The 13,508-nt window shown below is 42.0% G+C and overlaps 1 protein-coding gene across 4 annotated transcripts in view; it reads left to right on the top strand.

Annotated features, from left to right (window-relative positions):
* Positions 1-13,508, top strand: part of Opa1 (OPA1 mitochondrial dynamin like GTPase) — a 78,063-nt gene that overhangs the window by 51,489 nt on the left and 13,066 nt on the right. For all 4 annotated transcript variants that reach the window (XM_028890071.2, XM_028890072.2, XM_028890070.2 and 1 more), the window contains 3 exons: positions 736-852; positions 1,553-1,646; positions 2,045-2,155. In XM_028890071.2, the coding sequence (XP_028745904.1) occupies positions 736-852; positions 1,553-1,646; positions 2,045-2,155 (322 nt within the window). The remainder of the gene's footprint in view (positions 1-735; positions 853-1,552; positions 1,647-2,044; positions 2,156-13,508) is intronic.

Raw genomic sequence — 13,508 nt, 5'->3', positions numbered from 1 at the left:
GTCTCTTGAAAGTAGAGTGGAACAAGTTGCTACTTTCTGCAGGCAAGAACATCTGAGTTTTTCTTCTAGTGATACTTTGTTTAGTCCAGTCTCTAAGGCTGCAGTAACGGCCAAGAATATGGGCTGTCAGGAGATGTGGATCCTCACGGAGTTCCGCTGTATTACTAGTACTACTCCCTTAGTAATTGATAATTCGAGTCTCACTTTCTTCATCTGTCCAATGGGATCAGTACTTGTTCTGCCTACTAGCATTGTGATTGTTACTAGATGTGCTGAGCATTCAATACTCGACAGACCACAGTGCCACGGTGGTGGGGAGGGACACTTGTGGTGACAGTGTGACAATAGAAAGGATTACTTTCTGACTGTTGACATTGGTGGACGTGGTCTGAGACCAGCTCCCAGGGCCTAATGTGGTCCTTAGACCAGGCTTCCAAACTCCTCTTGCCTGGGTTTTCCCACTGCTGGCTGTGGAAAGATCATCCCTTACCAGTCTACTCTACACTGATTATGTAACTGTAGCCACCATGCTTGCTTAGAACTTTGTAGATTTGAAAGTGTGGAAACTCGTAAATCTGATATCTGACTTGAAAAATGATGTAAGTGGATTTAAAAGTTGCTAGAATAAGAATGTTGCTATGACTTTCAATTAACTTTTAAAAGTAAATTTTGTATATAACTACTCAGTGGTCAACAACATCTATCATAATGCTTTTTTTTCTTTTCTCATTTTAGATTAAGGATACTTGGCATCAAGTTTATAGAAGACATTTCTTAAAAACAGCTCTAAATCATTGTAACCTTTGTCGAAGAGGGTTTTATTACTACCAGAGGCATTTTATAGATTCTGAGGTGAGGTTTCACAGAGCATAAGAAGTCATTTTTAGCTTCTGTGTGTTGTTGAAAGATGGTAAAGAGTGAACCTCGGCTTCCTGTTCAGTTGAAGTCCTTGAGCATCTGGGAGAAAAGAATGTGTGACTTTCAAAGAATAACCTTGTGTCTTTTCAGAGATTTGCCAGTTTAGGAATAACTGACTTCCACGTGTATCATCAGGGGCAAGGGAAAGGAGGCAGTCATGTGTACCCCAGGGTGATTTGAAGCATTTTTATGTTTTTCTATAAGGGGAGGATGTATGTAGAACATAGCCAACCACATGTGTGGTGGAGGCCATATAGCAAAACTACTTTATTATGTATTTTTTATGTGTCATAATTTTCTCACATCACTGGACTCTTGAACTAGTTCTTGTAATGGACATAGCTCTCACATCTTTTAAAGTAACCCCTAGGTGGCAGCAGACTGATGCCTTTCGAGCACTTTCGTATAAACAGAAGTTCTTTAAATTAGCCCTTGCAGAAGCTCTGCTAATCTGTGTTGTTATCAAATTGAAGCTTCTAAGTGTTTTTCTGGTTTATTTCAGCTCAAAGGAAACATGTATGTATTACTAGATAAGCACTGATATTTTTACTAAAGCTTAGGAAATAAGTCCTACGAGTTTAGTAAAGGCTTTGTTTTTAACTTTGCATCTGATCTTAACTGTTTACTACTTCAGCTGGAATGCAATGACGTGGTCCTGTTCTGGCGAATACAGCGTATGCTGGCTATCACTGCCAATACATTAAGACAGCAGCTTACAAACACTGAAGGTAAGGTAATTCCTAAAACACAGATTGAATTAGAAACCTCAGAATCGGAATTTGCTTTAAAATATTAATAAAAAAGAAATTACAATTAGAAAATGGTAGGGATAAGAGGTGCTATGTATCTACTTCATTAGGTCGAAATTAGGATAAAGAGAGTGGCGTCCTGAGCATTGCTCTGTGGTTTGGAGTCTGTGTGTCTGTTACGTGCTATGGCTTAAGAACATGTGGTCCTCAGAATGTGGGTCAGGTTTGTGCTGACAAATGCACTAGGAAGTGAGAAACGTGAGTTCAAGAGTAGAGCTAACATATGGCGATACAGAGTTTTCACTATATGCGGGATTTTTTCATTCTGTGCATTCATAAAAACGGTGCTCTTCGGGGGTTTTATTTGCTTTGAACAGTTAGGCGACTAGAAAAAAACGTTAAAGAGGTATTAGAAGACTTTGCTGAAGACGGGGAGAAGAAGATTAAATTGCTGACTGGCAAACGGGTTCAGCTGGCTGAAGACCTCAGTAAGTACTTCCTCCCTCCCACCCTGCTTCCTTAGCCCTTCCCCATCCCCATGTCTCTGCTTAAAAACAATTACAGCTGCCTAGGAAGAACTTGATTTCTTCTGAAGTGCTAAAATACGACATTGACCTGAAATCTTATCACTTCCAAATACTTGAACGTGTTTCCTAGGAATAAAGATCTTTCTCCTAGCAAGTCCCAAAGTCAGAGTGTCACTGTATCTAATCCTTAGACTCATCCATCTCTTACTCAGTATTGTCCTGCCATACCACAGTGTTCCAGGCTCATTCATTTTCTTTTAAAGAATGGTATTTAGGAATCAAGGTCTGAGAACTAGATAATGCTTGTTATGTGAGTTCCCAGACCTTCTCAGTAGAAAGGTGTGTGTGTGTGTACGTGTGTGCTCAAGCATTTGTGTGTACGCACAGATGCACACACACACACACACACACACACACACACACACACGCGTACCTGTGTTATCTATCAAAGACTGAAGTGAATGCCGATGCTTCCAAGTTGTATCCAATCCTGTCAGGCTTGTTCTTTCTTGGCTTTGCTCTTTCCCATACTTGTAACTCCTGACAGGGAGAAACCAGCTTCTAGACTCCTTAGCATAGTTACTTATTTTGATCAGTCCTCGTGATGTGTAACCAAACTTTTTGCTGCCCCCTTCCTCACAAAAAAACGGTCTTTTCATCCAGCGTGGACTCTTGGCCGTCCTGTGCCAGATCACCGCCACAGTGCCTCACACCCTGTTAGAGACTGCTCTTCCTCAGCGAGTTCTCTCACCCAGCTCGTGCTCTGACCTTCGTGTCCAGAACTGCCATCTTGTCTTTCCCAGCTCTCCCTCCCCATCTCCTGTGAGTCCTCTCCCCGAAGCCAGAGCAGGCTTTGTCCTGCTTGTAGTCCAGCACCCTGCGTCAGGTTACCACACAGAGATCTGCATCGTGGGGCCAGGCTGCCAACGTCCTATTAGCCCCGGTTGGACATTGCATCTATATCATCCCGCCCACAGCCTTGCTTGTTTGAAGCATGGTTGGTTCTTAAAGGCTGATTAGTTCCTAGCATGAAGACTTGCTTGGATTTTTGAGAGCCCGCGGTGATCAGAGAAGCATTAACGTTATATACAACTGTTGGTAGTCAGGGCTCTGTCAGAGGCTACCTTATATATTTATAAGTGCCCCTTCTCTGAGCTTACGAAACTGTTTCCTTTCAGAGTGCACTTAACTCTGTATGCTCTCTGGCGTGAAAGAACGCGAACACTGACTGGGAAGGAGCCTTTCCAGCTTGGCAGCAGTGTGTAAGCTGAGTCCAGTTCTGCGGTCAGTCGCGAACTCGCCAGGCAGCAGGCAGGGCTCTCGGTGGTGTGACCGCGCTGCGGCTCCGCCCCCTTCTCGTCTGCACCACCTCATCCCGGGTGCTCTTGCTGCTGTGGAGCTCCCATTGCTTTCTCCTCTCTTTATTCTTTAGCTGTATCTCATTTATTTCCGTGTCTGTCCTGTGCTGTGCAGAAGCCCGTGTGCGAGCTGGTCCGCTCTTTGCTGTGTCGTCCATAGGGTCCTCCGAGCCCCTCCTTGACTGTGAGATGCCTGTTGTGATTCATAAGGAAGTCCACCCAGCGAGCGCTTGGGAGTCCCTGACTCATAATCCCATGCTGTCCGTACTGTTACAGGAAAGGCTTGTCCTTGTCACAGTGTGTACAATTCTGTGTCCCGCAGGACACAGCTATTAGACTGTGACTTACTTCAGTGAGTTTTACCAGCTTCTACATTTTTAAGTGACAGAAAAGTAACGTGCGTTTTCATGACTTGTAATAGAGGCTGTACGGTTACCCATTACTCTCCAGTTGTAATTTGATTATTTAAAGAAAGCACACTGGCAACTCAGATCTGTGCTCCGTCAAGCTGAGTTCCGTGTTCTGGTAGTTTTCCTAAGAAAGCAATCATATGAAGTGATTTGTGACTTGCGTGCAAATAGAGCTATGGTGTTAATGTTCCAAATAATGTTCTTAAAAGCAGGGGTCTCACCCATGACTCAGCTTCATCAGTCACACTAAGGAGATGAGCCATGACTACCCTGTAGTTTAGAGTTCTGAAAGCACCTTTTCCTCACTGTTGCTCTTCGGTCTGAGGATTGGGAATATGGTCGTAGATGCTTCCAGCCAGACTGCTCTCTAGGTTTATTAGTCACAGCTGTATTGTAGTGAACAAGGTATCTAGTATTGCAGATGCATTCAAGATATAGTATGGGGCATTAACTTAGAGATTTAACTCTAAGTTCAAAATTGTAAAGAATGGTGTCACATAGAATTGACTAAAACGCTGGTGACATTCATGTTTCGCCAGTCGTAAATTTACCTGTCCTTCAGTCATCACTCTGGATACTTACCAACTGATTGTGCGTTTGTAAGTAGTGCAGCATTCTCTCACCATTTGCTGTCCTTCTCTACCAAAGTAAAGCAGTGAAACTACGGTTAGGAGAACCAAGAAATGGGAGTAAAGCCCACTTCTTGTGTGAGGAGGCTTGTTGAAAGAAGCCAAGACTGTGGACACACACACAGTGGTTTCCATAGCTGAAGCGTGCGAAGGACAGGAGGAGCCTGGACCACTTTGGAGTAAGAAGTAAGGATGTGTTTGAAGTGTGGTGTGTTGTCACGTGACACAGACACTGTTTGATCTGCAGCTGGCTAGACCTCAGGGTATTGAGACAGAGACAAATTGTAGCTTATTGAGTGAAACACAGATCCATGAGCTGGGAATTATATCGGGAGGGAATGCAAGTAGTGGTGAAGAATAGAATATTCTCAAAATATCTCAATAGAAAATACCTATTCAGGGACTGGAGAGATGACTCAGCGGTTAAGAGCACTGACTGCTCTTCCAGAGGTCCTGAGTTCAATTCCCAGCACCCACATGGCAGCTCACAACTGTCTGTAACTATAAGATCTGACACCCTGACCCAGACATGTGAACAGGCAGAACACCAATGCACATAAAATACAAATAAATAAATAATTTTTTAAAAAGAAAATACCTATTCAAAATTGTTTCCAAAGAAAATAGCTATTAATTTTTAAAGTGAAAGGTAACTGTCATGGAGAAACTGAGCAGTCACCACATGAATCGCATGGTCAAATCAAAATCCTAAGACACTGAATGGATTGGCCACTGAGAAGAGGCCATTCTTCCTAAAGACACATTACTTTAGTGTGATGGGGCATCAGACAAAGCCAAGGTAGAGTCCTCTGCAGAACGAGTACCTGGCCTGCAGTTGTTAATGCATCAGAGACGAGACAAGACTAAAGAAGTAGTCCACACTGAGAGCAAGCAGAGGACCTAAAATACCGAGTCTGTTCCAATGGCATCATCAGGCAGGCAGAGAGTCAGGCTGGTGTTTCTTAGAAGTACTACATCCGCGTTGGTTTCTAAGGCTTCATTATTCGCTTGTGGTCATTTAAGGAAATGCACTGGCTTCCAGCTAGTTTACAGCAACATTTAGATGTGAAGAAGCCTAGTAACAGTAACTGTTTCTGGAGAGAGATAAGCAGTTTGTAGTGTTGTTACAGTCTTTTTGTGAGCCGGGTGGTTTGTTTTTTGATAAAACAGGAAAAGGAAGTTTGTTTCTAGCTAAAGATCAGTTTCGTGTGAAAATACATTACAGAAAGTGAGGCTCATAGACATAATCTGTGAAGATGTCAAAAGACTGAATACCTCATGGACCATTGAGTGAGATACACAGCTTGTCTACCTCAGTTCTTATTCACAGTATCTCCCCACAGTATATAAACAGCCCACTATAACCTTCATGAGAACCTTGATTCTGTAGTAAAAGCCCAACAGATTGTTACAGTGTCTAAAAGCAGTACTGTGAAGGTAGCTATTTGGATTACCTATGAATTTTTTAGTAGTATGCCCCATCTATTAAAATGGAGAGAGTTATGTTAAAATACCTTCTGTGGCATGACAAGTTGTTCCTCCTATAATGTTGGATTTTGATTGTCACCATATAAAATAAGAGTGCTTACATTCTGAGATTTGTTGATTATGTTTTCCCACCTTGAAAACTGAATATCTGGGCAATAGTAACAATGGGAAAGTTTCATCAGTATAGGGTAAAATTCTTTTACTTAACTCCTGTCCACTAAAACCCAAGTTATACTTTGTTGGGTTTGGGTTTGGTTTGGATTGGGTTTTTGTTGTTGTTGTTTGTTTGTTTGTCTGTCTTTTTGAGGCAGGGTTTCTCTGTGTCGCCCTGGCTGTCCTGGATCTCGCTCTGTAGACCAGAATGGCCTCGAACTCACAGAGATTTGCCTGCCTCTGCCTCCCAGTGCTGGGATTAAAGGCATGTGCCACCACTGCCAGGCTCCAAGTTATTCTTTTGATTCCTTGTGTATTCAGAGTCAGCAAAGAATTAAAGGGATATTTGTAGTCATTTAGACAGCTTGTTCCGAGAAAGGATTCTTTTCCTGTTTATGTTATAAACTTTCTGGCTCTCTAATAAAACATGAAGTTAGTTGTTGATGGATGTGAACTGACTTGTCTTAGGCCAGAAAACTGCTTTCCCTAAGTTCTCATTGGGGTCTCCACTGCAGCCTTTTGAAGTAGCTATTTTTTTCATTTTACAGATTAAAAAATGGAGACTTAGAAACACATACTATCTGATCCCAGATTTTTTAAATTTATTACGGCTTTGGAAACTGTGTGTGTGTGTGTGTGTGTGTGTGTGTGTGTGTGTGTGTGTGTGTGTGTGTGTACTCTTTGTATTGGGTTGTGTACATAGTAGCTTGTCCTCCGTCCTTCCTGCCATGTAAGAAGCTTTGGAGCTAAGGCTTTCACTCTTGAAAACATCTGGCTAAAGAAACACCAACATGCATCTTATATGACATGTAAACTGTCTCCAGACTGCCAGATCCCACTATAATCAGAGTTGCCCAAACCCTAGATGTTAACCCCTGTGCTGGTCTCAAACTCGCTAATGTATCTAGAATGACTTTGAACTTCATGCTCAACTTGCAATTTGCTCTCACCTTCTGAGTACTTGATTAAGGTTTCCAGGCAGGCCCAAAACACCAGGGCTTCTCCCATGCTAATCAGACTCTCCCAACTGAACCACAGCCCCAGGCCCTACACTAAGAGCTCTTCGTGTGCTTGTGTCCATACCTGAGCTAGGAGATGTACCAACCCTTTAAACTTTAACTGGCTGTCATTCTGACTTCATGGTTTTTGTTGAACAGGATTGGGAGTGTTGCAATGTTCTCCACCAAGTTTCTGTGCATTCCTTCTCATTTACCACTATAAAAATAAGATAAAAATATATATGGAATATAAAAACAATAATGAACTCTGGCTGTCATTGTGCAGACTTATTGTAATGCTATAGTTGAATGACCTTCATGTTAAAAGCAGTAAAATCAAAGTGGCTGTTAATTTAGAATTTTGCAATATCCCCTCTCCCTGCCCCCGGTTAATCTGCTCTGCTGACTGCCTCCATCCTACACGAGGTGGCCACAGCTGGCCTTTTTCCCAGAGCTCAGGGGGATTAGAGAGCAGGAGAGCAGCAGCGTGCTCGGCCTCTTGCCTCTGTTGACTGTTCTTTATTGTTTGATGCCTGAGCATCTCCCAGACAGCAAGCAATTGTGACTGGAAACTTGGAGTTTGTTTCTCTTGAGCGTATACAATGCTGTTCGGGCTCCTCTTTGTGTTTCTTCACATTCCCAGTCTCCTCTTATCCGCCATCCTGTGCTTTCTCTTGATAATTAGAAAAGAGCAAAGAGACAATCCCTGTGTCTTAGGCTATGTGACAGTCCCTGGTGACGCTAACACTTGGCCATAGAGACTACAGACACAAGGGTTTGTCTCTGAATTACCAGGTATTTAGCAATGTAAGTCATGTTTGCTACGAGAACTCTGTTCATGATGGGTAATATTACTTAATGACAGAACACATGTATTTGTTCATTTTTTTTTAATTAGAACAAAAAAGAAAGCAACAGAATTACCTAAGACTTCATTTGCAAACCCAAGATTAGAAATTTATCAAAGCCGCCTAGGTGTACAAAGATACTTTCAGTGACTCAAACACCATCCTAATTTATAGGATAACTGTAAGAATTTCTTCATGTTTTGTTAAAATCCGAATTAAAAAGTAGGTCGGACATAGCTAATAGAAGCGTAGTTAGCTGGGATGTTTTTATTCTAGTATATCTGGAAAGGAAAAATGTCAGGTGAGCCTGAGATTTAGTTTCTGTTGATTGCTTTCAGTTTCTAATCTGGCTGGTGCCTGCTGCTGTCACAGATGAGATGAGTGGTCCTGAAAATGTGGGGGCAAACACCATCCCACAAGGGTTACTCTATTCTGGATGTGGACCCTAAGGGGCATGAAAGGAAAGTTCTCTGTGATCCTTCACACCATCACTTAGTTCCCCATCCCATGTATTCTGGAGAGTTCTCCTATTCACAGCAAGGCAGTTTTCTCTTCATTAGTTGGCATAGTATGTGACTGTCACGAACTTGTTAAGGCCTTTGAGCTCCAGATGCAGTCGAATGTCTGTTTTCCTTCTGCAGACTTAACAAAGGAAGTCAGCTTTAACATATTTGAAAGAAGAGGATAGCATTGAGTTTTAGGTACCCAGGTCCAGCAAAGAAAAGAGGGCACTGGAGAGGTGGCTCTTCATTGCTCTTGCAAAGGCCCGAGGTTCAGTTCCCAGGACTCAGAGCAAGCAGCTCACAACTGCCTATAACTCCAGCTCCAGGAGATCCAACACCCTCTTCTGGCCTCTGTGGGCACCAGACACACAAGCGCTGTGCACACAGACATGCAGGCACTCAGACATACACTAAAATCGAAAGAAATAAGCCTTTTAAAAAGAAAGAGAAAGGTAGGGTCCAGTCAGAATAATAGGGAAGAGCAGGTGAGCAGCCAGGACCAGACCTCCCGGCCTCCTTTCTCTCAGCCCTCCTGCTGTTTCTTCGGCCCCAGGACAGTTTCTTCTTTCCTTTCGCTTTCTTTCTCACATCTTCTCCTAGGTCATTATCATTTGACCTAAGCCAATATTTTTCCTCCTCCCTGCTTACTTGCCTTCCCTCGGTGATTAAAAGCATACTCAGCTACTGCCACAGCTGTCTAATTGAGCAGAAAGAATACTGCCTTCCCACTCCATAACAGTAAGTCAGCCAAAAGAATCATTTAAAGAAAATATTCTTGGGTCTGCTATGATTGACCCACCCTAGCAGAATGATTTGGTTCATTTATGACTGCTGTAGCCTGTGTTATATATCACACGGTCAGTGAATGCTTGATCACGATCTTAATACTGACTTTCATTAGCCCTTCTCTAGACTTCAAAGGGGGAGACTGGAGGTGCCAGAGACCTTTCTTCTCTGTCTCGCCAGAAGCTCCGGTTTCATCCCTTGCGAGCAGCTCACATTTGCCATATTCACTCTGGTACCCACACCTCCCTTACTCCTTGTAGTCTGGCTCCACTGTATGGAAACCACTGATTTATGGGCCCCCAGTGATTTCCTAATAGCCAGCCCATCAGGTTCACATACAAAAAAATTAATAATTTCTAACATTAAGAATTTAAGTTTATTGAAACACATTTTCTTTGGCATTCAAGTGTTTTGAAAAGGTAACTTCTAGATATATGTATGTTTGTAAAAAGGAAAGATTAATACTTTTTACTACAGAATAAACATTTCTGTTTTATGTTACTGGTAACTCTTGAAACCATCTTTTCTGGATAAAAGTCTCTACTTTTGTAAGTTCTGCCATTGTGAGGTATTTCTCATACTAAGGTGAAATATATCATCTGAGGGAAACAGTAAAGAATTATTTTTACCTGGAGTCTGCATGCCCAAGGCGGGCTCTGCTTTGTGTTCTAGCCCAAGACGGCTGGAGCTGACAAAGAATAAAGTGACCCTGAGGAAGAGACCTCTGGTTTGAGAAGTAGTTATTTACACACAGTTCCCGGCGAGGCCTCCAGAGTGTGCTTTCCCGTTACTGATGAGGACATGCAGACGCAAACTGAGTCTTCGGATGAAAGTACAGTTTTCATGGCCCAGTTCTGTTTTTTTAAGGTCATGATTGAGGAATAAATCGGTGTATAATTAAAAGGATATCTACTTTATATTGTATAGGCTGCTATGTTCAACACTGTTAGCAAATATCTCCTTTATTGCTTTAAGTGCAGTTTTAGATTATTATAAATATTTTTAAATTATAATTTATAATTCATTATTATAAATGAGATTATGATTCTAAATGAGAATAAAAACAATGTTACTTTCAATAATCTATAAATTGGGGATTTTTGTTTGTTTTGTTTTAAGACAGTCACTATATAGCTCTGACTGGCCTGGAACTCAGAAATCTGCCTGCCTCTGTCCTCCAACCCCAACTGATGAGATTAAAGGTGTGCATAACCACACCAACATAATTATTATTATTAAAGGTGTGCATAACCACACCAACGTACTTTATCACTTTAGGGCAGTGCTTCTCAACCTTCCTAGTGCTGTGACCCTTTAATACAGTTCCTCATGTTGTGGTGACCAAACCATAAAATTATTTTCATTGTTACTTCATAATGGTAATTTTGCTACTGTTATGAATCATAATGTAATTATTTTTTGAGATAAAGGGTTTCCAAAGGGGCCACAACCCACAGATTGAGAACCACTGCTTTAAAGGAAGTTCTGTTTATATAGTATTATAGAAGCCAGTGTGCATATTTAAAACTAGAAATTGGGGGGTTTTCCTCCCCTTCTAATAATGCTTACCATTTCCTTAATGAGCAATATTAGAATGGAATAATAAATTTAAAGTTGGGGTTAATCTTTTTCAAAATTCCTTTTAAAGATTTTTGTAATCCTTTTATTTTATGTATATAAATGTTTTACCTGCAGCATGTAAGCGCAGTATACACATGCCTCGTGCCTGAGAAGAACAGAAGAGGGCCCTGGGTCCTCTGGAAGGGCAGCCAGTGCCCTTAACCTCCGAGCCATTTCTTCAGCCCTGCCTTTTCAAATTTTATGTTTTGGTGTGTTCTCTCCAATTCTAAAATGCGAAAAACAGAACCTAGTAGTGGGAATGCAAATCTAATCACACTATAATCTGCTGGCTTATGAAAATACATAAAAAATAAAATTAAGCAAGCCATGAACAGATACTGTGAAAAAGAGAACTCGAAGGGTTACAGACCCACTAGAGACGCCCTACACCAGTGTGTGGGAAATACACTGCTTCTCCCCACCCCCTTTCGGTTTTTTGAGACAAGGTCTCACTATGCGGTCGGGGCTGGCCTGGAATTCATAGAGATCCACCTACCTCTGCCTCTGAGTGCTAGGATTAAAGGCGTGCTCAGTGTAAAGCACAATTCTTGGAGTAGGTGAAGATATCGGTTAAGGCCAAAAGAATTTTGATATTTTACTATCATATATTTCTAAACTTTTCCTCCCAATGAATACAGTGCAAAATTCCCTTAAAAATTTTAGCATCTGAATTATCCTATCATGGGAATGATGAAAACTAGACATGATATGCTATTTCTCCAGACAAGGTCTCCATGTAGTATTACCAGGGCACATTGGATAGTCCTGTACGAGAACGGCTCGCCGCATTGTTGAAGTCAGTGTGGTCTGTTTCCTGAGCCATCTGACCTGTCCTGTGGGAACGTACTGCAGTGTTGTTTCGAAGGTTCACTTTAGGGAGATTTTTCTTTCACTGTTACCTTCCATGGTCCATTTTAATTATTCCTTATACATCTCTTTGATCTGTTCCAGTTTAATATTTTGAATTGTAGAAGAAGGTTGCTATTTTTTCCTTCACCTAAGTAAGTGAAATAGATTCTTGCTCCCTTTCTGGGACGGGAATTCAAGATTGTTTTGTTTTATTTTAAAAACAATCTTTTTTTTTTTAAGATTTATTTATTTATTATGTATACAGTATTCTGTCTGCATGTGTGCCTGCAGGCCAGAAGAGGGCACCAGATCTCATTACAGATGGTTGTGAGCCACCATGTGGTTGCTGGGAGTTGAACTCAGGACCTCTGGAAGAGCAGTCGGTGCTCTTAACCTCTGAGCCACCTCTCCAGCCCCTTGTTTTTAATCTTTTATCTCCTCTTTTTTGCAAAACTTCTTACTCTGAGCTGTGTACACAGCTCTTCTGTCTTTAAACAGATCCAGCAGGTATACTACCAGGATTTAGGTTTTCATTTTTAAGTCTTCTTTTTTTTTTTTTTTTTTTTTTTTTTTTTGGTTTTTTTTTTTTTTCGAGACAGGGTTTCTCTTGTGTAGCTTTGCGCCTTTCCTGGAGCTCACTTGGTAGCCCAGGCTGGCCTGAACTCACAGAGATCCGCCTGGCTCTGCCTCCCGAGTGCTGGAATTAAAGGCGTGCACCACCAACGCCCGGCTGTTTTGGTTTTTCAAGGCAGGGTTTCTCTGTGTAGCTTTGCGCCTTTCCTGGAACTCACTCTGTAGCCCAGGCTGGCCTCGAACTCACAGAGATCCGCCTGGCTCTGCCTCCCGAGTGCTGGGATTAAAGGCGTGCACCACCACTGCCCGGCATGTCTTCTTTTATTATTATCAGGAAAAGCTAGTACATATACATTATGAAAAATGCCCCAACCAGAGATTATTACCCTTACCATTGTAGCTGAATAGGCTATGGAAGTGACCTTGGCCGTTTCTAGAGCCGGTTTTTCTTGCAGGCTCTGGGTTAGCCTGGAGTGCTCACACACCTTGATCTCGCTGTTAGAGCACTTGTATCCAGCTTCTCATCGGGCAGGGGTCTGCAGTGTACTTCTTTTTCTTTGTACAAACTTAGTTTTAAGTACTCATTCAGAGAGCAAGCAGCGTGGATACAGCTAAAAGCTCTGGAGCAGGTAGATACTTTATAGAGGCCGTGGGATCCCGAGGCCATGTCGTAGCATACGGTGTACTAATGGTCACTCCTTGAGAGTCCTCTGCCTGTTCGGGACCATGGCCTTCCTGCATGTGCTTATGCCTTATCCTGTCTTCCTTCTCCAGGGATGCCCAACTATTTCCATCTTGTAATTAGTGGAGCGGCCCTTCCTTATAGACTAACCACCTTTTTATCTTGATTCTCTAATGTTCAGGGGAAAAAAAACGTTTGTCTGCTGCCCTGCTTCTCTCGGGATCTACTTGTTTCTTCCTAATTTCATCTTTACTGAAATTTTTCCCATGGATTACTAAAATCAAGAGAAAACGGTGACATAGTCTCTTCAGAAATAGAGAATTTTTCCATGTAACTGCGTCATTTCACATTTGGATTCTGGGTCCTGCTTCAAACCCACCTGTCCCTCATGCTTGTACACTTCACAGAGCATCTTTT

Source organism: Peromyscus leucopus, chromosome 12, assembly GCF_004664715.2.
Source record: "Peromyscus leucopus breed LL Stock chromosome 12, UCI_PerLeu_2.1, whole genome shotgun sequence".
Classification (NCBI taxonomy): domain Eukaryota; kingdom Metazoa; phylum Chordata; class Mammalia; order Rodentia; family Cricetidae; genus Peromyscus; species Peromyscus leucopus.
Note: the sequence above shows the minus strand (reverse complement) of the source record. Positions and strands in the feature narration are given on the sequence as shown.